Source organism: Trachemys scripta, chromosome 15 (assembly GCF_013100865.1).
Source record: "Trachemys scripta elegans isolate TJP31775 chromosome 15, CAS_Tse_1.0, whole genome shotgun sequence".
Classification (NCBI taxonomy): domain Eukaryota; kingdom Metazoa; phylum Chordata; order Testudines; family Emydidae; genus Trachemys; species Trachemys scripta.
Window position 1 is genome coordinate 6,448,564 of NC_048312.1, and position 23,813 is coordinate 6,472,376.

General features: G+C 42.8%; 1 protein-coding gene across 24 annotated transcripts in view; it reads left to right on the forward strand.

Moving 5' to 3' along the window:
• Window positions 1–19,334, forward strand: part of CLIP1 (CAP-Gly domain containing linker protein 1) — a 120,482-nt gene extending 101,148 nt beyond the window's left edge. For 9 of the 24 annotated variants that reach the window (XM_034791242.1, XM_034791248.1, XM_034791249.1 and 6 more), the window contains 8 exons: window positions 4,348–4,400; window positions 7,318–7,338; window positions 10,939–11,056; window positions 11,542–11,701; window positions 12,533–12,582; window positions 15,332–15,337; window positions 16,607–16,728; window positions 17,513–19,334. In XM_034791242.1, coding sequence (XP_034647133.1) covers window positions 4,348–4,400; window positions 7,318–7,338; window positions 10,939–11,056; window positions 11,542–11,701; window positions 12,533–12,582; window positions 15,332–15,337; window positions 16,607–16,728; window positions 17,513–17,735 — 753 coding nt within the window. In that variant the 3' untranslated portion in view covers window positions 17,736–19,334. Of the gene's footprint in view, window positions 1–4,347; window positions 4,401–7,072; window positions 7,243–7,317; window positions 7,339–10,938; window positions 11,057–11,541; window positions 11,702–12,532; window positions 12,583–15,331; window positions 15,338–16,606; window positions 16,729–17,512 lie in introns of those variants that run through there. The other 15 variants (XM_034791238.1, XM_034791239.1, XM_034791241.1 and 12 more) reach the window with 7 other exon arrangements.
• The last annotated feature ends 4,479 nt before the right edge of the window (window positions 19,335–23,813 follow it).

Genomic DNA, 23,813 nt, shown 5'->3' on the forward strand with positions numbered 1-23,813 from the left:
CAAGGGCTTGGAGTGGAAACAGCTTAAATGCTAACTGTAGCTATTCATATCATACGAAATTCTCCTTGGTGAGGAAGGAACCTTAGTAATAATCTGAGCCCTTGAAACACTGAAATGCTGCCTGCTGGGTTTGCGCCATCTGCTAGTCAGTCCACATTGCTGCAAACCACGTAATTCACAGTGCCTATTAGAATACTGGAAAAATGACCTCAGGGATAATCCTGCTGTGGTACAAAGAAGCAAATGTGAATCGGTGCCATGGAAAATGCAGATTGTAGTGCCACGTAACTGTTTAATGCAGCTCCTCTCAGCTCAGTTTTGGTTAGCTCAGGGTTGTGTAATGTGCAAGACCTCTGCTTAGCAAAACTTTCATCTGTTGCTTGCTTCGGATGGAGCTTGGCTGCTTAGAATGAAGTCTAGAGGTTCATAAACTAATAGCAAGCCTCCAGTGAGATAAAAGGACCAATATCCTTCCCTTTGCACGCCACTCCTGAGCACCTCTCAGCTGTGTCTAATTACGTTCTCCTCATAGCTCTGATTCTCATAATGAAATGGCTGTGAAGTCAACTTGCCTTCTGTGAGGATCCTAGCTCACGAAACTCTGCCCTGTGCTAACACCGTCCCACCGAATCCCATCACCTTCTCCTTTTTACTATCACTTGGGTAAATGTACCATTACTGGGACAGTGATGCTAGCATGTAGGTCTCCTTTCAGGATTTCATAGTGCAAGTCTCTGCATTTCTCTCTGTGGAGGTAATAGAGAAACTGCTGCAGAGCCCCTGTAAGGGGCTGGTTGCTGCTCAGCTTGGAGTGAGAATGTTGTTAATTGAATGGGCATGTCAGGATTAGACCTCCTCTCCTTTCAGTCCATATGGGGCCCAAGTAGAAGGTGTAGGAATGCCCTCAGAGTGAGTAACATTGTAAGGTGAATCCATGGAGAAGGAATTTTAATATAGAACATTGCTACATTGGGGACACTTTAGAGTACAAAGTAAAATTCCATCTTAACCAGGAGAAACAGGTTTCACGTAGAGTTGGCCATAGACCCAGTCTGCCTCTTTGTACAGTGGATATTATTAGAAAAATAAGGAAAGAACCAAAATGTAGCAATTTTTTGCTCTTTGATTTTTTTGGGCCTTTTAAAATACAGTAAGACAGGTATCAAGCATATGTTGAAAGTATTTTGAGCAGTCACTATGGTAACCATATAAATTCTAGCAAGAGTGTTAGTCAACTGGGTTAGTGAATCTGTGGACACATGACACATTTTGCAAAATTAATGAATACAGTGTCATGAATGATTTATCCTGACATCTAAAGGTTAAAGTGGCTTATGCTGCAGACACTGAGGGGGTTTCATCTATATTGATCCATAAATAATTAGCTATTTGTAATTAGCTAAAGAATTCCAGTCAGATAAATACTGAGCTTGGGGAGCTTTTCTGGCTTGCAATGTTTTTATGTTGGTGTTCTCAGGCTTCAGACCAACACATGAGTTTTAACTTAAATGGAGAGATTGTGGAAAGATCTGTTAGCTCAACTTATCTACCCTTCTCTAACCCTGCTCAGTAAGGTAGGTGGTGTCTGCTTGAGACTGACTTCTTAAAAATGTGCAGTGGAGCAGTTTATTGGAAAGAGAATGATCTCTGAGTGGGAGGAAGAAAGGGCATCTGTCATGACCCTGGTCTCAGACACTTGCCGCCACCATCAAGCTTCTCATTTGGAAATTTTACCTCAGGGCACCCCTCCCTCTGCTTCCTTATTACAAGAACACTGTCCCCAGGAGCGGGAAGTCCCTGACAGAGATGGTAGATGCTCCTCGAAGGCCACTGCAGAAATCCCCAGTCCCCACAGCTCCACTCCAGACTGAATTAACAAAGTTGTAATGTATTATTTACAATTAAAATCTCTGCTTGAACTCTGTATTGAACAGCTGGATGTGCCCACTGTCCTTTTCAAGCCCCAGAAAGTCTTATTTCGTACTTCAGTTCAGGCTTCCTGTTTGTAAGCCATGGACTCCAGTGTGCTCCCTGTATGGTCTCACGACTGCCTTCTTGGCATTCTGGATCTGTCAGCCCTGATGAACAAGTTCCAGGAGAGACCCTTCTTGGCAACTTCAGCAAGCCCAGACAACACCGCCTCCCACTGGTGAGTGTCCACACTCGCCTTCCCGACAGTCGTCCTCCAACTGCTGACTTTCAAACGAAGATTCCAGGGTGATGCTGGCAACACAATGGGCCCTCGCAGAGTCCCTAAGAGTCACACCCCTATCTCACTTCCTCCCCCATATTTTACCTTTCACACACTTCATACCTAAAATAATATAAACCTAAAACATACCCTAATATTCTCCACAATAATCGTTCCATCTCCCATTCTACCAACAAGCTGCTCCTTGTGACTTGGTCCATAAAGCAGACCGCGTTGGCTCACCACCCCCAGGCAGGTAACGAAAAGGGAGGCCTAAGTTCCCTTCTTGATTTGAAACCCACAACTTCATTGATGTTTTCTTTTCTGTTTCCATCCTGTCGTAAATGCTGTGGGATTTGCAAAGCTAGACAGGAGCAAGGGGAACTTCTGCACCCATGGAACTGTTCAAAAGGCAGCTAAGCTGACAGCAAGGTGGCAGTGTGACTTGGGGAAAGGGTGCATGTTTTGGGGGCATTATGACCATGGCTGGTGGCAAGGTGGCATGCAGGGATTTTCAAAGTCTGAAGAGAGTAGAGAGCAAAAGGAGTTAAGCACTGAAAAATTAGACCGTCCCAGAGGGAACCCAAGCAACTGGATGCTGGACTGTGTTGCTTGTTGGTGCCAGGTTAATGCTGCACAGGTGGCCTGTTGGGAGCTGCAAACGATGCCTACTGATGAAGGAAAGCAGGTTGATTACTCCAAGAAAAGGCAGCCAAAGGGGTGTGATCCACAAGTGTCTTATCTGAGGATGAGGGAAGGATACAGAAGAGGGCAAGGGATTTTTAAAAATATCTCGGAGAAAAGTGACTAGCTGGGTGAATGGTGGTCTTAGAGAGAGCTGAGATTCTGGACATAGGAGGACAGTGGGGGGAGGTGGATTCTATGTGATACTCATGTACGTGGTCCCCTCCCTATGTGATACCTGGTTAAATATGTATCTTTTAAGGACACCATTTCTTTCAGGACTTCTAAATTAAACCCTTCTCCCTTCAGAATTTCACCACTTCCCCCTGGCTTCTACAGAAGCACAGAATTCAAGGAGGTACTATAGCCTGCTTGTGTGTAGGAGGCAGACAACAAATCCTCAGAAGCAGGGGTGTGCTTTGTTCTGTCAGTGAAATTGCTATTTTTGACTTCCGACGTGCTTGCAGGAATATGATGGCATATAATCCAAAGATCCCTGCTATTGAGGTCATTTAGCAGGGTCTTGCACAGCTGCTGGCTCTTCCATATGATCAGTCTCCTATAGAAGGAGATTTTGTTATCTTCTGAGTCTTTAGATAATTCAGTAGCCTTAGTTCTCTCTCGGTTCCACTGCTGTTCACATGAATACATAAGCAAAGTCATGTAACGTTGTACTCCAGCAATAAGAGACCAACCAGCCCTAAAACAGGAAGCCTTACAGTACTAGAGGATGGGCAATGAAAATTAACATCCTTGTGACCTGAACTTATCCTCAGACCTGAGGATGACAGACAGACCTTCACTCCCACTATAATTTACTTTGCTCTGGAAGCCCAATGTGCACAATCTCTTTGGACACCCTTATGTGCCACTGGCGTTCCCAGGAGTAATTTAATTTGATGGTATTCCACATCTGGTCTGCGCTGCATATTGGAGAATGATTATTTGATATAAAACAAGGATTCACTGAAATGACGAAGAATTCCATCAGCCTGAAAGTGACCTACTTGCTATCTTTCTAATAAGGTCTCATTTAATCCATGTACCTTCTCTGTTGATCTTTGCTTTATGTTAACAATTTTTCCTGAAACTATGTTTGGATGATGGGTTGCCAGTTTATATCACCCATCGTTGGTGGAGTAGATGATGTATTGGGATCAAGGTGCCTGAACTCTGGCAAACTAATTGAGCCTATTTGCACTCATTGGCCCAGGCCACTGGAACCCGTAGAGGCAGTTTTCTGTGCAGTGTGTCCTGGTTAATCCCAACAAGTGCTAGCGAACATCCCTGTTCATTGAACAATCTGTGATTACATTTATGTTGACCCTGGAGAAAACTAATTACTTTGCCAAAAATGTTCCATGCTTCAGTAGCCTCTGCAAATGTGGGGAAACTAAGATATGTTAAATTGAACAAACCATTTGATTCTTGGTGTATTCACTAAATGCTTGCTTTTGATGTTTGTGTTTTAGCTGGAAGAGGAAAGATCTGTACTTAATAACCAGTTGTTAGAGATGAAAAAGAGGTAAGCTTTCCCAGATGTGTGTGTGTTCGTGTGTTCAAGTATACAGTTCTATGGAAAATATAACAAAATGTAATACAAAGCTAATAGTACAGAAAAATGTGGTTCTTTCTTCCTAACCTCCAGTAGTGAAATGTACTGGGACCGTTGCACAATTTGGCATTGAAATAATTTTGCATATGGAATACTAAAAAATACATGCAAACAATATTTTTACTATTTTCCACACTAAAAGTTGGGTGCAAATGTAACTGGCTTAATATTAGGACATATTCAGCAGAACTTAATCTAGTATTTACCAGCTTCTGTTATTCAATTAACTGTCTTCTACCTTTTTACTGATGCTAAATTCTCCTAATTTCAGTAACCAAATAGTTTAGTGATATTTTTAGTCTTTGCTGGAGTATTAGATCGCTTACACATCTGACAAATGCACATAAGGCAACCCCCACTTCTTTCAGCACTGTTTTTACATACTAAGAAATTGTTCTGGGTTGCTGGGACTCCTCCATTGGAAACCATATCCTCCAGTGAATGGTCCCAAAGTACAAACTTTACTCTAGTCCCACTTAATGTAGAGTTAGTAAAGGAAAACTGGAAAGCTCAGTTGGACAGGTACCATTGTGTGAGCTGTATGTAGGAAAAACTGTAGCTTTGTCTTGGAGAAATTATATGATGCTTGGGGAAGGATCCTGCTCGTCACAAAACTGATTCCTCTGGCTAATAAAGGGATCATTAAGCTGAACTCAATCAAATAAAACAGTAAAATTACATATATTTTTTTGGTAATTTTAGTGGCAGGTATGAGATGTCATCTTAATATTCATGCAAAGGTTCTTAGTTATCCGTTTAATGTGTTGACCCCATTTTTGTTCCCTAACAACTTGATTTCCTTTGGATGTGCCATGCTCTATTACATTTTGCACTTTTCCAAAGAACAGTATGTACATGGTATATTACACAAGTAAAAGCTATGGATCTGATCATTATAATAATGCACAGATGTAAGATCATAGAGTATCATAGAACACTGAGACCTTAACTCATCCTGTTACTAGAATCACCCAGTATCTAGAGCAGCAGTTCTCAAACTGTCGGTTACAGGCCCCCTGGTTGGGACTGAAGCCCTTGGACTTCAGCTTTGACCCCTTCCCCTCCCAGGGCAGCGGGGCTCGGGCTTTGGCTCTGGCTCCCCGTCCTGGGGCCGTGGGAATCAGGCAGACTCAGGCTTCGGTCCCCCCTCCTGGGGTCGTGTAGTAATTTTTGTTGTCAGAAGGGGTCGCAGTGCAATGAAGTTTGAGAACCCCCGATCTAGATACATACTCTCGTTTAAGTATGTTTTTTAATAAAGGGGTGGGAATGAGAAGAGAGAACCTGAAAATATAGAGGGGGCAGACCCTCAGCTAGTGTAAATTGTCATAGCTCAGCAGAAGTCAATCAAACTGTGACAGTTTACCCCAGCTGGGGATCTGCTCCAGAATTTGTGATATAGAAGAAATGAGAAGGTGTGTAGGGTGTGTTGGCTTCTTTGAGCTTGACCTCAACCAGGCACCATAAAATGTAACTATTTAAAGCTACAGGTACATTTAGACTCTCTTTGCAAAGTTTCACAAGCAAGGACAATATCATTACGTCCAATACAGTAACAAATAAATCCTTCCCCTCAGATAGACATTTAATGATGCATTTTTACATTTGTGGATACTCTCTGTATGGCAGCTGCCAGAGATAAACACTGACACTTGTACAATGATTGCCAGATCTGTCCATCCTTACATACCTTCAGTCACTTGTCCTAAAAGTCTACATGCAACACCAGGGTTTTAATGGCATATTTGACAAACATGATTATTCTGTTTTATGAAATAGGCTGTGATATGAAGGCCAAAATAAGCACTAGAACAGTGGTTCTCAAACTTTTGTACTGGTGACCCCTTTCACATAGCAAGCCTCTGAGTGCAACCCCCCATTATTATTAAAGACACTTTTTTATATATTTAACAATATTATAAATGCTGGAGGCAAAGCAGGGTTGGGGTGGAGGCTGACAGCTTTTGACCCTTGCCCCCCCCCCCCGTAATAACCTCGCGATCCCCTGAGGGGTCCCGATCCCCAGTTTGAGAACCCCTGCACTAGAACAAGTCAGCCTGATTCAAACAGGCTAACAGCCACTGATGCTAAAATTTGCTGGAACGTGACATTAATTTTATGCTAAAAACTATAGGAGTTAGGCTAACCATGCCTAATTAAATAAAAAATGTCTCTTTCCTCATCCATATTCCCACCCCCACCCACTAAAAATGGTGTCAGTTGATGTTTTCCCCCCTGCCTTCCTTAGACTTTCAGGATGCAGAAGCTGAGACATCTTTTATTTTAATTTGGCCAAATGTCCAGCTAGCAGCAGCTTCCCCACCTTCCTTCACCCACAGGAATTCCTTTTAGTATCAATGGACTGTCTATGAAATATTTCAGTCAGGAATGACAAATGGTTGATATTTATGAATCTGAAACTAAGAGAGGATTCTCTGTTTCTTCAGCTCATTAGATTCATTGTGGATTGCTAACTGTCTTACTGTCTTTGAGCTTGCGCTATTTATCAATACTCATTTCACTCCTCTCTCTTCCCTTTCCTACCCTTGCTTCCTTTGCTATATCTGTGTGTCTTTAATGGTAAGACTCAAGAAAGTCTATCCACGTTACAATAAATAATTTTTTTTTTTAAGTAAAGTTGTTGTACATATTTTTTGGCTGCCTTTGTCCCTCAGTGTCTTGCTTTTGTTTTGTAAAATACTCAGCAGTATATATATTTCTATTTTTTACAACAAAAAAAGTCAGTGCAAATTTAGTTCTTCTTTACTGTATTTTGCATTTCTCTCTCATGTTTCTAACATATGATTCTTATTATCTTGCATTTTTAAAGCTTGCCCAGTAACACTTTAAGGTACTTGCTTCATTATTGGAATTTCTTATTTTTGTAGTAAGAGAAGAATCTGGGTACTTTGATGTGAAAAGGAATCCATATCTCACATGACTTATATATACTCTGCACAGAGTGTAATTTAACTTCTTATACAGGTGTTTGCTTTACGGCACTTGGAATTGTTGTGTAAAACTAATACAATCCAACATCTATGTCCTACCTAAACTATTCGAGACTGTGACGAACTGGGCCTGTTCTCACTGTGGTCTGTGAATGCTGACAGGGGAGTGTGACTAGGATGGTCTGCATTGCAGGATGGGATCTGCCCGAGGGCGCATACCTGAGTGTGTAACATGAGAACCCAGGAAGGGGTTGAAGGGGAGGCGACTCCTGAGCCCGGGAAACTGAACAAGGCTGTGGGAGGGGTCGCTGAAGGCAGAGTGCTGGAAGCAGGCAGGGAGAGAGGGCTGGGGGGCAGAGATGGCTCTGACCTCCCAAGGGGGGCTGGGCTGGGATGCCCGGGGACCCCAAGATGGACCTAACTGAGGGGGTCCCTGTTGTCTGTGCCTGCAAGACCTGTCTTGGACTGTATTCCTGTCATCCAAATAAACCTTCTGCTTTACTGGCTGGCTGAGAGTCATGGTGAATCGCAGGAAGCCGGGGGTGCAGGGCCCTGAGTTCCCCAATACTCCGTGACAGAGACTTGTTAGTAAATAGACCTTTGTGGTATGAAGAGATGAATTTTGAATAACAGCACCCATCTTATTACCAGATGATCATGAGTATTTTCCAGCTGCTTTCTCTTGCAAGTCATTATATAAAGCTAATTCCAACTCAACATGCATCCTTCAAGTTTAACTCGCCCTAATACTACCTCATACTGCAGATGATATTGAAGATTAGAATATCAGATGAGTGGATTATCTGGTGATACTGATAGGTGAATGTGATTCAGGCCTAAGTGAAAACACTGCTTAAAGCAACACACCTACAGTATTTGTAGGTTTTCCTTTTTGCACTTTTTAGAATACCTGAGTGGGTCCATGACACTTCAAGATTTTCTTCCTAAAGACACTGCCCTCTAAATGATAAGGCAATGGTACATGAAAGGCATCTTTCTCTCCTCCTCTTGTTCTCTCTCCTTCATTCTGCTCCCCTCTTCTTTCTCCTTTGTGCTTGTATAATATAGAGAGTTATACACACACATAGAGTACTTATAAATGCATGCAATCTCTCCCCCTCTAAGTACAGTGTAATTTGCCCTCCTTTACGTATCAGACCTCCCCAGTGCCTACATTGTATCTCCTCCTTTTACCAATATTAAAAAATGGTCAGCTATCCGTCCTTTACTGATTTTTGTACAAAACATTTGTGTGATGCTTTGAGATAAAGATTTGACAAAGTTGAAATGTTGGACAATATTTTGATTCAAGTCCCCAAGGGCTCCCATCTTCCCTTCCACCGCTGCCTTCTGAGGGAAGACAAACCCCATAGTACTGGGTCCCTGTACGTGAAGGGTTTGGGAGCAGTAACTCCACAACATATTTTCCCTTCTTCCAAGTGTACTGTGTGGTCTGAGCTCTATGGTTGGGGGGGGAAGATCCGTGCAATGTGTCATCAGCCCCCTCCCGTTACTCCCAAAAAACAGTGGGGGGGTTTCTGCAGACTTTGCTTTGTCTATCCGGTCTCACCACTCTGCACTGCGTGCCCAGTTCAGCAAAGCATTTAAGCATGTGTTTAATTTAGAGCAGTGAGTAATCCCATTGAAAACCCATGACATTGCTCCCATGCTTAAAGTTAAGCACAGGCTTAAGTGCTTTGCTGAATCAGTGCAACACTTCAATTTTGTGTTTCCATGCTATTTACTTTGATTGTAAAAACAGGAACCTGAATGTTGTGAGGTGTGTACATCACTCTCCATAAACCCCAGATTCTCCACTTATTACTTCCATTCATGAGTATAAGCATAATCTTAACAATGAAAGAATTACTTGTACTGTCATTGTTGCTTGAGTTTTCTATTAATCCTGAGTCATTGACGGTATTGTTTGTCATGGGCTGGATATCGTGGGTCTCACTAACTGTAGATATCATGGATATTAAAATTCTCCAACTTGGGCCTATCAGTTATCCTATATCTAGTGTGCATTGTTCTGTAAGGACATACTGTAATATTGATCACTTGGATAGTCTTAATAGATTTTAGTTTCATTTGATTACTTGGCTGACAATCATTGACATTCAATCTTCTTGAAGAATCTGCTCCTTCATGATTGAAACTTAAGTACTCCTCCAGCTAAATTAGGTGGTCAGTTTTCTCAGAAGTATATAAATAAAAAAGACAGTTAAGAACTTGGAAAAGATGGCCATGATTTTCAAAATGGAGGTGCCTAATGTTAGGCTCCTAATTCCATATTTAGATACCTAGAAAAGTGGTCTGATTTTTCAAAAACGAGGTGGTCCTAGCAGTTCCTGTTGAAGGGGATCAGTGGAAACTGATGGAGCATCCATGCTTTTGAAAATCAGGCCACTTTTCTAGGTGCTTAAATGTTGGGTGTAAGAGTCTTAACTCGGAGCACTCAGTTTTGAAAATCATGGTTGGTCATGCAACTCTGTGACTTTCAAAACTAAAAGGTCTTTTTGCAGCAGTAGCCCTCAGAGCACAAGTTCTCATTATGTGGGTACATGAACTCATTGGGACACTTATGAATATTAAGATACAAGACTTTATCATATCCCTTAACATTTTGGGATGTTATTCCTGTTCTGGTCTGCTATTATTGACACTCTTTTCCCTTGCTATTGAGAAGATAAACTATTTCCTCAATGCTCAATCCACATGCTCAATCGGTGATGCTCTGAGACCTCACCACTGTGGGGTTAATGTTAAATATGGTGCCCAGGTGGTATCATTTTGCACCACCTGTTAACCCATTGGACTACTTTTTAAGTCATTTACTCAACGCATGAAAACAAATAGGAATGGAGTGTTTTTCAGACAGCCTACTCATTTATGAACTGTGCATGTTGGGGTTTAAAAAGTCTACTTCCGTGTAGTAAAAGAACAAATTCTGAATGGACTTCTGCTAAGACAGTAGCTATTGTTAAGGCCCAATAGTTCTCAAAATATATCCCTATGGAGAACATGACATAAGTGAGGACCAGCTGATATGTCCACCATCATCCATGCTTTGCATGACAATTGTATAATGAGCTTTGCATGTACTTTTTGTTGCTTGTTAATAGTTATTCCAAGAAATAACACAACTCTGAAGTTAGGTTTTTGTGGATCATTCTGTGCAACACTTTTTTTGATTCTATATCTTCCCAATCTATTAACTTTTTTCTTTAAATTCAAATGGATGCGATGATATGCAGATTCTGGCATGTATCTACGTAGGTAAACTTTTTACTTTGTTTCCACAGTAGTAAAATCCAAAATGATTTTGCAAATATAAAATCTCAGAGAAATATCGAACCGGAACATGCTTTTAAGAAAATTTTCTAATGATAGTCTAATATTTTAAATTAACTATGAAACCTAATTTTCTTGGTTGATTTAAGCAATGTTAACTGAACAACTCTTCAGATGATTTCTGGAACTCTTTGACTTTCTTTTAGAGAATCCGTATTAAAAAAAGAAATAGATGAAGAGAGAGCTTCTTTACAGAAATCCATCAGTGTTACTAGTGCCTTGATCACAGAGAAAGATGAAGAACTGGAAAAACTCAGAAATGAGGTATCTTTTTAGAACCATAGTAGTCAAACTGTAAGGTGTCATTGGCTTCTTTAAAACGTTTTATTAATGAATTCTGGAACATACAGATTTTTCCAAAACTGCTCCCTAAAGTTGAGCTTCTAAATCATTCCTTCGGTGTCCAAATAGGTGGCTGATATTCAGAGGCGTTCCGCATCCATTGGCTTCCTTAGGAGTTGTGGGTGCTCTCAGCACCTCTGAAAATTAGGCCACTTGTTTACGTAGGTGTCTAAATAGGGATATAAAATCCTGCTTTGAGCACTCACTTTTGAAGAGCTTGTTGCTATTTCTGTCTTTCCTTTTTTTCAAATCAAAGTAGGCTTTAAACATTGTTTTTTGTGTTTGTCATATGTTTACTGGCTTATCTTTTTGGTGGTAATCTAGCATTTATTCTACTACAATAACATTCCCTCATTGCTTTTGGTTTTACTCCAAACTGCCTAAGCACTCCCAATTAATTATTGCAGATCACAGTGCTCCGTGGAGAAAATGCCTCTGCAAAAACCTTGCAGTCAGTAGTTCAGTCACTGGAGTCCGATAAGTTGAAACTTGAGCAAAAGGTGAAGAACCTGGAGCAGAAACTCAAAGAGAACAAGAAACAGCCTTCTTCTATCACTAGCTCCTCAGGTAACACACAGACTGTCCATGTACTGTATCAGTGCTCCCTCTCGGGGCGACTTGAGCATTTTCGTACCTTTGCTGTTAACTGATCAATATTGCGTACTGTAAACCAGACCATTAGCAGAGATCTTAATATGTCGAACTTCCTCTACTGTGATGGCTTTACCATTGTTCAATAATCAAGTGTAAGACTTTGAATGAAGGAAATGGGACTAAATTAAAATCTTAAAATCTGGTAACATTATTGATGTCACTAGTTGCTCCCACTTACATCAATGATGAATTTGTCCTGAAATATCTGTGTGAATCCATTTAAAATTCCTATCCCTATAAATGGTATATTTTTCCTGTGAAAAAGAGCATTTCTTAATGAAGTCTATTATGACTCCTGGAAACCTGTTCTGTCACACCAGGAAAAGAAATCAGACCTGGTTTTAGCACAGGACTGGGAGCCAGGATCCTTGTGAGTTCTAGTCCCAGATTTTTTGTGGACTCCCTCTACCTTTTTCCAAGTCATTTACAGTTTCTGCTTTGGTTTCTCCATCTGTAAAATGGAGAGAATATTTGCCTCATAGGGAATTTGAAAAGGTTAGTTACTGCTTGTATATCACTTGAACATGTAATTTATGATATTGAAAGTACTTCTGTATAACATACCAGTGCTAAATGTCAGATATATCAACATAAGTCACTTTATTGATGGCTTCTACTGACTGATTTAGAAATATATGGACATGAGGTTATCCCAGAGGGTAGAGAACTTGCATGGTTTTGGTTTGTTATTGTGTTTCATAATAAGGTTGCAGGATTTTTACATCTTGCTTTTTTCTTTAAAAGGTGACACTGCTGCTAATCCACTCCAAGAAGAAAAAGCAGAGGAGAACCAGGTAGTGGATCTGAAATATCCACACTCTAAAGTAATAACATACCTTTACCAGCCTGGGCTTGAGTAAAATGTCTTCCCAAAGATAGCTTACTAGATCCTATCTAAATCAGGTTGTAATGGATTGCTTTGTAACCCCTTCGTTACTGATTCTCTGAGTAGCTGAGGAAGAATATGACTGGCAGAGGGAAGAGGATGATGGAGTGACCAGACAGCAAGTATGAAAAATCGGGACGGGGTTGGGGGTAATAGGAGCGTACGAAAGAAAAGACCCAAAAATCTGGACGGTCCCTTTCAAATCGGACACCTGGTCACCCTAGAGGTGTGTGGCAGCTGTGGAAGTGGCCTTGGGGATGTGTAGCCAGGGAGGAACCAGGGCAAGAGGGTAGAGGCAGAAGAACAGGATACTTTATGGCAAGTAGAGGGCCCCAGAGAGAGTCCGGACCAGCTGGCTGGTCACAGGCCACAGCAACTGACCAGCCAGCTGAGAAGAATTGGTGGGAAGGGGCATGCCTAGGTGCCTGGGTGGGAGGAGCTGCCAGAAGGGTTGTTGCTTATTGAGTACACCCAGTTGATCAAGGAAGCTGATGGGCCACATTAATGGCACGTCAAATTAAAAGAGTCAGTTAAAAGCTAAGGCCAGAATTTTCAACCCTAGGTGCTAAAGCTAAGCCTTTAATCCAATGAGAATTGTGATGCTTGCTACCTCAGAAAAGCAAATACCTATCTTCAGGGTCATGCAGTTGAAAACATTGGTCTTTGCTTCATTAACCTAACTGCAGAATTTCACTCAAACTTGGGGGCGGGGGGAATTGCTCAGGTATAACGGAATATTCCTGGTAAAAGGCTTATGAAAAAGTACACAAATGATAATATAATTATTACTTTAGCTAAAGAACCTATAAAGTTATTTATGCTACTTAACATGCTATCCAGTTTCCTGCAGCATCTATCCTCATGGACGCTAAACAAAAAATAGCGTGCATAACCATGAAACAATTTCACCTGTTTAAAGATGAGTAGAATGTAATATGTAACAAGCACAAGTCCCTGGGACCAGATCTAATGCATCCAAGGGTGCTGAGGAAATTGGCTGGTGTGATTTCAGAGCCATTGGCCATTATCTTTGAAAACTCATAGCAATCAGGAGAGGTCCCAGACGATTGAAAAAGGTAAATATAGTGCCCATATTTAAAAAAAGGGAAGGAGAACCTGGGAAACTACAAACCAGTCAGCCTCACCTCAATCTCTGGAAAAATCATGGAGCAGGTCCTCAAGGAAACCATTTTGAAGCACTTGGAGGAGAGGAAGGTGATTAGGAACAGTCAACATGGATTCATCAAGGGCAAGTCATGTCTGACCAACCTGATTGCCTTCTATGATGAGATAACTGGCTCTGTGGATATGGGGAAAGCAGTGAATGTGATATATCTTAACTTTAGCAAAGCTTTTGATATGGTCTCCCACAGTATTCTTACCAGGAAGTTAAAAAAGTATGGATTGGATGAATGGACTAAAGGTGGATACAAAGCTGGCTAGATTGTCGGGCTCAACGGGTAGTGATCAATGGCTTGATGTCTAGTTGGCAGCTGGTATCAAGAGGAGTGCCCCAGGGGTCGGTCCTGGGGCCGGTTTTGTTCAACATCTTTATTAATGATCTGGATGATGGGATGGATTGCACCCTCAGCAAGTTCGCGGATATTAAGCTGGGGAGAGAGGGAGATATGCTGGAGGGTAGGGATAGGGTCCAGAGTGACCTAGACAAATTGGAAGTTTGGACCAAAAGAAATGTGATGAGGTTCAACAAGGACAAGTGCAGAGTCCTGCACTTAGGATGGAAGAATCCCATGCACCAGTACAGACTGGGGACCGACTGGCTAAGCAGCAGTTCTGCAGAAAAGGACCTGGGGATTACAGTGGACAAGAAGCTGGATATGAGTCAGCAGTGTGCCCTTGTTGCCAAGAAGGCTAACGGCATATTGGGCTGCATTAGTAGGATCATTGCCAGCAGATCAAGGGAAGTGATTATTCCCCTCTATTCAGCACTGGTGAGGCCACATCTGGAGCATCCAGTTTTGGGGCCCCCAATAGAGAAATAATGTGGACAAATTGGAGAGAGTCCAGTGGAGGGCAACGAAAATGATCAGGGGGCTGAGGCACATGACTTACAAGGAGATGCTGAGGGAACTGGGCTTGTTTAGTCTGCAGAAGAGAAGAGTGAGGGGGGATTTGATAGCAGTCTTCAACTACCTGAAGGGGGGTTCCAAAGAGGATGGCGCTTAACTGTTCTCAGTGGTGGCAGATGACAGAACAAGGAGCAATGGTCTCAAATTGCAGTGGGGGAGATCTAGGTTGATATTAGGAAAAACTATTTCATTAGGAGGGTAGTGAAGCACTGGAATAACTTACCTAGGGAGGTGGTGGAATCTCCATCCTTAAAGGTTTTTAAGGCCCAGATTGACAAAGCCCTGGCTGGGATGATTTAGTTGGTGTTGGTCCTGCTTAGAGCACGGGGTTGGACTAGATGATCTCCTGAGATATCTTCCAACCATAATCTTCTATGATTGTATGTTTATTTGGTTACAAGTTAAAGTCCTGGAATGGGGAATACCAATCTGTTTCCTAGTAACATAGTGTGTGTATAGATTAGAAGCAGTGTCATTAACATTCTAACCTCTGGTTTCTTTTTCTGTTTTTTTTCTCTTCGTGTCCCTTGCTTTCATCCGTTGCTGGCAACATTTTCCTCCAATCAGCATATGGTTTGTTTCTGCTTTCTACGCTTTTTTATTCGCTACATTAATTTTGCTGTGTATTGCTTAGCTCACTTAGCTGCTTTCTATTCAGCTATGGGAAAACTCATATGGTCTTTTATCAGAATGCTGTAAATGTCTGCAGTCTGGTCTGGGGGTTCAGACTGCCTTTGGGGGGCCCAAGTTCAGAGATAATGCATGCCCTGTATTATTCCATTGCCCATTTAGGGCCCATGCACCTGTTATACCCATGGTGCCTCACTAATAAGTCAGGTTCAAAGAAAAAGATGCAATTTTGATACACTATATGCAGCCAAGCTGCATAATTCTTATCAAAATCTTTAAATTTCTTCATAAAAATGCATTAAAGGAATGATGGTAACATTGTCTGCGTAGCTGTCCCCCATCCTCAGTTTATTACCGTGATTAGATGAACGCTAATAGATACGGCATTAGTCTCTCACACTGTTACATAATTAGGAGGTAATGTACAGTTCCATTTAATGGAGGGGTGAATGGGGACATGTTGGGTGCTTTGGTGGGTGAGAATGGAGAAACAAATACCATTCATGTTTCCATTATGTTTGTGATCAAAGACATCCTGGCACAGTGAGATTATCAAATGAAGAGCAGAGTGCCATGTTCTGATCCAGTTTACTTTTTTTTTTCCTGGATTGTCAATGGTGAATTTGTTCCTTGCCTCAGTCTTCTCCTCAGATTCTGAGGGACAACACTGGAAAATGTTCTGTTTTAGCCACCGAACAGATACAGCACAGGCCTATGTAGTGGAGGCTTCCCTTGAGCTGCTCCCCTGGCCCTACCAATACATTTAAGACACCTTCTGGAGAGGGGTTGATCTAGGGACAAGCCCTTTGGGACTCTGCTGAAGCTGTCAGCAGGAACGCCTGATGTGGTAATAGTTCTGCAATGTGGTCACATATCCACTGGAAGCTGGGCTGAGACCCACCATTGTGTTTCAGACTGGCCAGCTGTTGGGTGAACCATTGTTAGTTGCTGGTCAGAATTCACACAACTCAGAGATGCTTGAAATATTTTCTTGGTTTGAAAGCCCTCCATCCCTTAATGTATTTTTCATAGCGTGACTATTTTAATGGTAAAAGCGAACAGCTCCTTTCTGTGACATTCAACCACCATTTCTGTGCTGCATATTGGTAATGCAGTCTAATTTTTGCTGATGTTTTCTGTACAAGTGTAATCCTAAGGCTTCGGAATGTCTTTTGGTTCTAAATATGTTACTCTTTGTTCTAAATCTCCCAGATTGACTTCCTGAATTCAGTAATAGTGGATCTTCAAAGGAAAAATGAAGAATTAAAGTTGAAGGTGGAAATGATGTCTGAAGCAGCTCTCAATGGCAATGAGGAGATAAACAATTATGACAGGTATTAATATTAAAAGAAAAGGTGTTTGGTTTATGTTGTGCTGATTCCACTATAAATCACTTCTGTCAGTCTGTGCAGCTGCAGCAGGTCAGCCTGACTGCCGACAGAGAGAGACCTGAGCCATGAAGTGCAAACGTGACTTGCCCATATCTGTGGGGTGGCTGGATCCAGACTTTTTCTGGTCCATCTCTAACTTCTAGCTGGTAGCACATGCTGTTTCTCTGCAGCTCTGAAACAAACATCAGCAGGTCCTAGTTATCAATTCCCAACAGTGACCCTGGCCTGCTACAAATTAGGAAAACACTCTCTACTCCTAGAAGCTGGTATCTGAATGCAAATGTGGAGGAACCAGTGCAGAGCTCAGCATTTTTTTAAATAATGCTGGTGGTGTATCCCCTGTATCAATGAAAAAAGAAACTATTTTTACCACTTCATACAAATGCCTTTGAAATAGTGGATGTGTATTTGTGTAGATTTCAAAATGTAATGAATCCTTTGTTTAATGGCGAGAGTGGGTATTATCACCATGTGAGAATCTGAGCAACTGCAGGGCTATGGGGGAATCCAGAAGCTTTGCCGCCCCCCACCCCAATGATTCTCTTCACTGCTTGTGATCCACTGATATATGCCTTGGTTTTAACAGCATTGGATGTTGTTATAAACTTTTATTTTAAAAAAAAAAGTTTTTTGGTTTTTTTTGGTGGAAGTTTATAATAATGTCCTTTGGGTTTGTTCTCCTTTAAGAGAATATCCACCCTAACCTATACCAATTTTGATCTTGCAGCGAGGATGAAAATCAGTCAAAGAAAAAACCTCGCCTCTTCTGTGATATTTGCGACTGCTTTGATCTCCATGAAACTGAAGACTGTCCTACTCAGGCACAGGCATCCGATGACCCTCCCCATTCGACTTATCATGGCAGCAGAAAAGAAGAGCGCCCCTATTGTGAAATCTGTGAGGTGTTCGGGCACTGGACAACCAATTGCAATGACGACGAGACCTTCTAATACAATACAAAGCCAGGAAAACAAACTTTATTTGTATGCACTAATTCGACAGTTTACCCCACCAGCATTTGTGTGTACAGACATCAGGAAAAGGGACAGTGATTCTTGACACACACATCCTCGGTTTCAAACCTATAGATATTTTGATCTTCCATTCATAAAGATCTTATTCCCCCCCCTTAATAAACTAAAGTGAAGTATAAATAAATTATTTAATAATTACTTTTTGTCATTTATTCCCAAATTCTGGGTATGAACAATTTCTAACAAGAAATGTCCCCTATGCCATTAAATTTATCTATAGGAAAAATGTATAGGAACAAAGTATTATAGTTATGTTATAGCTTATTTAAAGACCTTAAAATTATGCTGTTAATTTTCATATTTGCACTAAGACATTTTAAGGCTGCATTTGTATATTTAGATTTTTTTAAGCTTTTGACACTGGAATGAGTTGAGAAATATTTCATCTTTATTTTCATCTACTCGTTAACTATTTTACTGTGCTCTTGATCAAAGAACATGAGCTCTGTGCACTACATATATACGTAGTGCCTTTCTTTCCATTGGACTACAGTATGAAATTTATAAAATCATGAAGCAGGTAAGAAAACATAAGCTACTGTGGGGAATTTTTAAAAACCTGTATGCTGTGCACACTTACTACCATTTATGTGACATCCATTTTTTGCATTATTTCAGCTCCTATACAGTGTGTGTGTGTATATATACATATATATATTAAAAAATATATTTTGGAAAAAACATGTCTTCTCATTCACGTTTTTAAATTTTATTAGCAGTCATCACAGGACCTGTTTATGGGATAAACAGTACAACATGACTACTTCATTTGTTGACTTAAAAATATAAAACCACCTCAGTATTGGGAGATTTTTATTAATGTGTTTCCTGTGAAAAAAATCTTTCAGCACACTTGTATCCTCTAGCAGGTTTTCAGTAAAGTTCATAGGAAATGAAGCATTTATGCTAACTATTTCATGATATGGTTTCCCTGGTTTTTATTTTATTTTCAGATGAATGTAACATGGAAAATTCAACATTAATAATTGTGGATTTTCTTATAAGCAAAAACATAACAAGGAATGAAGAAATCTAAACCATCAGAACACAACGTGGTCTAGCTTGTGTCACTCGTACTAATGTTGAGATGTACCTTATTACACAGACAGTTAAATTAGTTTCAGAGGGGCTGCTCATATAGTAAGAAAACACTCAACATGAGCCAGGGTGGACCCATCAGACCCTAAATCATTTATTCAGATGGTTTAAATCTATCTTCTTTTGAATGTCTTCTAGCATATGTAAAAAAGGACTGAAACTATACTGTATCTTCCCTGCTACCTGTACAATATACAGTATAGGGTTTACTCTTTTATATAACTGTATATAAACCTTTGATGTATTTTTCTCAAGATTATCAACCAAGTATCTGGCACATGATATAAAGTCAATCTAATAATTTTAAATTGGGGGTAACGAATGTATTATAGTAATAGGAACAAAAGCAGGGAAATCAGTATTAATTTAAAGAATTGAGTGTACTGTATCTCCTTTAATAAATGGTTATTCTCGTCACCTTTGTCTTGCATTCTTGCTATTGCTCAGAGACTGTGCAGGGGCCCTTCTTATTATTTAGAAATCAAAAAGAAATAGATAAATGGAAGAACTTTTCTAGTGACTGGGAGTGATGTGTGATGTTCCCAGAGCCCTGGCTACATCCCTGTACCTCCAAATCCCACAGGGAAAAAGCCCATCCATTATGGATTGTGTGGGATTATTCTACTAGAAAGGAAGGGATTGAGTAAGAAAATTTCCATTTGGGTTGCTGGGGCCCCAAACAACCTGTGTTCTAGAACCTATTTATTTTTAATGTAGAAAGGCTGTCTGAGATTTACTTGTCATTCAAGGAAGATATGTTTTGGAATGTCAAAAGGGGGCAGTGAAGCTTCCAAAATGTATAGCGGATTTACATTCAAATGGATACTCAGGTCAATTTAGGCTTTCTAAAAAATAATTTGCAAAACATAACTTTAATAGAAATGTTTACATATTATATATATTTTTTAAATTCCAGTGATAACAGTCTCTGATGTGGATTTAAACACTGGGGCAGGTGCTGTATGTGTACAATGCCTGGCACATTGGAGCTCTGATCAGGGCCTCTATGCACTACTGCCATACAAATAATTATTAACTTAGTACAGCTACCACAGTATCTTGACAGATTTGTACACTCTCAAAGGCATTTCCCCATCGATTACATCTGGGTCATTTCCTTGTCTACCTGGTGTAGGGGAGGTTTGAAAGTTGTTGGTCAATAGCTAAACATTCACCATGGATTGTGCCAAAGCTTCTGCTATTGCAGAGGGAAACTGTGCCATGAAAACAATTCCCACTTGTCAGGAAATTCACTCTAGAATACAGCAGGATTGTAAAACATGCTGTCCTGGTGTATTTTTACTTGATGAGCTTTGGGGCAGTAACGAACCCGGACAGGATGGGGCAAGGCAGCAAGAATAAAGGGGTGTGGCTACTGCCTGGTCAGCTGAGAGAGAGATTGGGTGGAGAGGGGTGCAAAGAAGCATGCTTGAGTAGAAGGAGTTGTCAAAAGGCCTAGAACAGCGATACTCAGACTGAGGCTCGAGAGCTGCAAGTGGCTCTTCAATGGGGGAGGGATAGCTCAGTGGTTTGAGCATTAGCCTGCTAAACCCAGGCTTGTGAGTTCAGTCTTTGAGGGGGCCACTTAAGGATCTGGGCAAAATCAGTACTTGGTCCTGCTAGTGAAGGCAGGGGGCTGGACTTGATGACCTTTCAAGGTCCCTTCCAGTAGGGTTACCATACTAAAAGTTTTTAAAAAGAGGACACTTCATGGGGCCCTGGCCCTGCCCCAACTCCGCTCCTTCCCCTTACCCAGGGCTGGCTCCAGGCACCAGCCCTCCAAGCATGTGCTTGGGGCGGCACCTGGAGGGGGGCGGCGCTCACCTGGGGAGAGTGGAGCTGCAGTGGGCTCGCCGCCCTCCCCTGGCGCTCCGGTCGGCCGGGGAGAGTGGGGCCGCGGCCGGGCTCACCGCTCTCCCCCCGGAGCTCTGGCCAGCCGGGGAGAGCGGGGCCATGGCCGCGCTCCCCGCCGGGGGGGGGCAGCAGGAGGCTTTTTTGCCTGCGGCGGCAAAAAAGTCCAAGCCGGCCCTGCCCTGAGTGCCCTGCATTCCCCCTCCTGCTCCCTCCCAGCCACGCAAAAAGGGCTGCCTGAGTGCTACCGGCTTCACGGTTTGCCAGGCAGCCCCCAGACCTCCAAACCCTGCGCCCTAGCCGGGCGCTTCCCCTCCCGGGCTCTGACTGCGCTGGGGAAGCGCCCGGCCCGGGGCGCAGGGTCTGGAGGTCTGGGGGCTGCCCGGCAAACCGTGAAGCCGGTAGCGCTTGGGCAGCTCGGCTCTTCAGCTGCAGAGCTGAGGGGTCTGGGGGGAGCAGCAGCAGCAGCCGCTGCCGCAGCGGGGGAATCCGCCTGCAGCTCGCAGCCTGCCGGAGCCGCTTAAGTAAGCAGGGGATCGGGGCAGGGATGCCGGCATTTTCCCAGATATGTTCGGCTTTTTGGCAATTCCCCGGGACGGGGATTTGAGCACCAAAAAGCCGGACATGTCCGGGAAAATCCGGACATATGGTAACCCTACTTCCAGTTCTAGGAGATAGGATATATCTCCGTTATTAACATGCGTCTCCTGCAGGTCTTTGCAGCACATATTAAAACACTGTAATTTAATTATTAACCAATCAAGAGGCTTTTACTATGTTATTAACCAATTGTAGTTGATAAAATCATACTTGGTCAGTCACTTTGCTGTGAGAATGTTTTTATATATATATATATATATATATATATATATATATATATATATATATAATCTCAAATAGTAAATGAAACAATGAATTCACACTACCGTGGCTCTATTGGGTAAGGCTGATTGCTAATTTGACTCCTGAACCACTGTCTGAGTATCACTAGCCTGTAGCATCTTGAGCACTCTGCAGTGCTTTTCTCAAGGAAGCAGTTTCTGATAGTTGCCATTAATGGCATGTCAGAATGAAAGGGTCAGTTAAGAGCTAGAGCCAGTGTTTTAAAACATGGAGGCTAATGTCAGGCCCTTAATCCAACAGGAACTGTGCTGCTTGCTAACTCAGCCACCTCTATTTAGGTGCCTAACTTTAGGCTCCCACAACTGAAGACCCTAGCAGAGGAAGACCTGGCTGACAGGGACAGAAGATGAGGGGTCATGTGCAACTGAGACTTATGGTCACATGTAAGTTATTTGGCACAAGGGGGCCCTCTCCTCTAAGCAAGTTAAGATGGGACATTTGAGAATCTTCTAGGCAATGCTCTTAGCTGGAGCCACTCTCCTCCTCCAGAAACCTGCCCTGTGAGGAAAGGTTAAAAAAAAAACTGGACATGTTTAATCTTCAGAAAAGAAGACTGAGGGGAGACCAGATAAGTCTAAGAACTGGTTTAAAGAGGATGATGATCAATTGTTCTCCATGTCCAATGAAGTTAACCTCCAGCAATGGAAATTTGTTAGATATTGGGGTGTGATTTTTTTTAAATGTTAACAGGACCTTGTCTTCATTGAAATGGGTTTGCTGGTATAACTGTCCTTGTGCAGACACAGTTTATACCGGCAATACAGTAACTCCTCCCTTAAAGTCGTCTCAGTTAACATTGTTTTGTTGCTAATCAATTAGAGAAGAGGCTTGTTTAACGTTGCGCAATGCTCCCTTATAACGTTGTTTGGCAGCTGCCTGCTTTGTCCACTGCTTGCAGAAAGAGCAGCCCCGTGGAGCTAGCTGGTGGGGGCTTGGAACCAGCGTGGACCAGCAGCCCCCCTATCAGCTCCCTGCTCCTCTAAGTTTCCTGTGGGGCAGCCGCCCAGCAGGCTAGCAATTGCTGGCAGTTCAGCTGTCCCTCGCCCTACTGCCATGTACTGCTCCTGCCCTCTGCCTTGGAGCTGCTCCCGGGAACCTCCTGCTTGCTATATGGGGGGAGGGGGGAAGATGAGGGAGGCTAATGTCAGGGTGTCCCCTCCCCCCCAGCTCCTGCCCCCCCCACTTACACCATCTTCGTAGGGGGGGGGGGAAGACGACACGACAGGGCTCATGAGCGAGGTAACTTGCTGATCTACTTAAAAAGGCAATATACTTACAGTGGGGTCAGCATACTTAAAGGGGCAATGCACATCTCTTTCTCTCTCACATACACTCAGGGTGTAGCTCTGTCGGCCATGCTATCTCCCCTCTTTACATTAATTCTTAGGGGGAAATGGGATTCACTGAACATCATTTCACTTAAAGTTGCATTTTTCAGGAACAGACCTACACCGTTCGGTGAGGAGTTACTGTCGGTAATGTGGTGGTAGCGCTTATACCAATCCTCCAAACAAAGGAAGGTTTCCCCAGTTACAGTGTAACTGCGTCTTTCTACACTAGAGAGTCTTCAGTCGCCCTAGCGATGGTGACAGTGGGGTTTAGGTCACCTTAGTAACACCCCATAAGCTGTGACTTACCTTTGTAGCGGGGAGCAGACCCCCCCCGTCTACAATTTTTTGCCCGCCCTAGGCTCGGGCTGGGCTTTGACTCACACTCGTAGCTGATGGGGCCTTGGTGGCACAGACCAGCCCTACGCTAGAGAGTGCAGTAACAACCCCTCCCCCCTGGGGCTGTTACCCCAGGACCCCACCCCCCCGGGGCAGGTGATGTTACCCCAGTGCCCCCTGGGGGCAGCGGCCGTTACCCCAATATCCCCCCTGGGGCTGTTACCCCAGGACCCCACCCCCCAGGGGCAGGTGACGTTACCCCAGTGCCCCCCCCCGGGCAGGGGCCGTTACCCCAATATCCCCCCTGGGGCTGTTACCCCAGGACCCCACCCCCCAGGGGCAGGTGATGTTACCCCAGTGCCCCCCCCGGGCAGGGGCCGTTACCCCAATATCCCCCCTGGGGCTGTTACCCCAGGACCCCACCCCCCCCGGGCAGGTGATGTTACCCCCGCGCCCCCCCCCCGGCCCCGGCCGC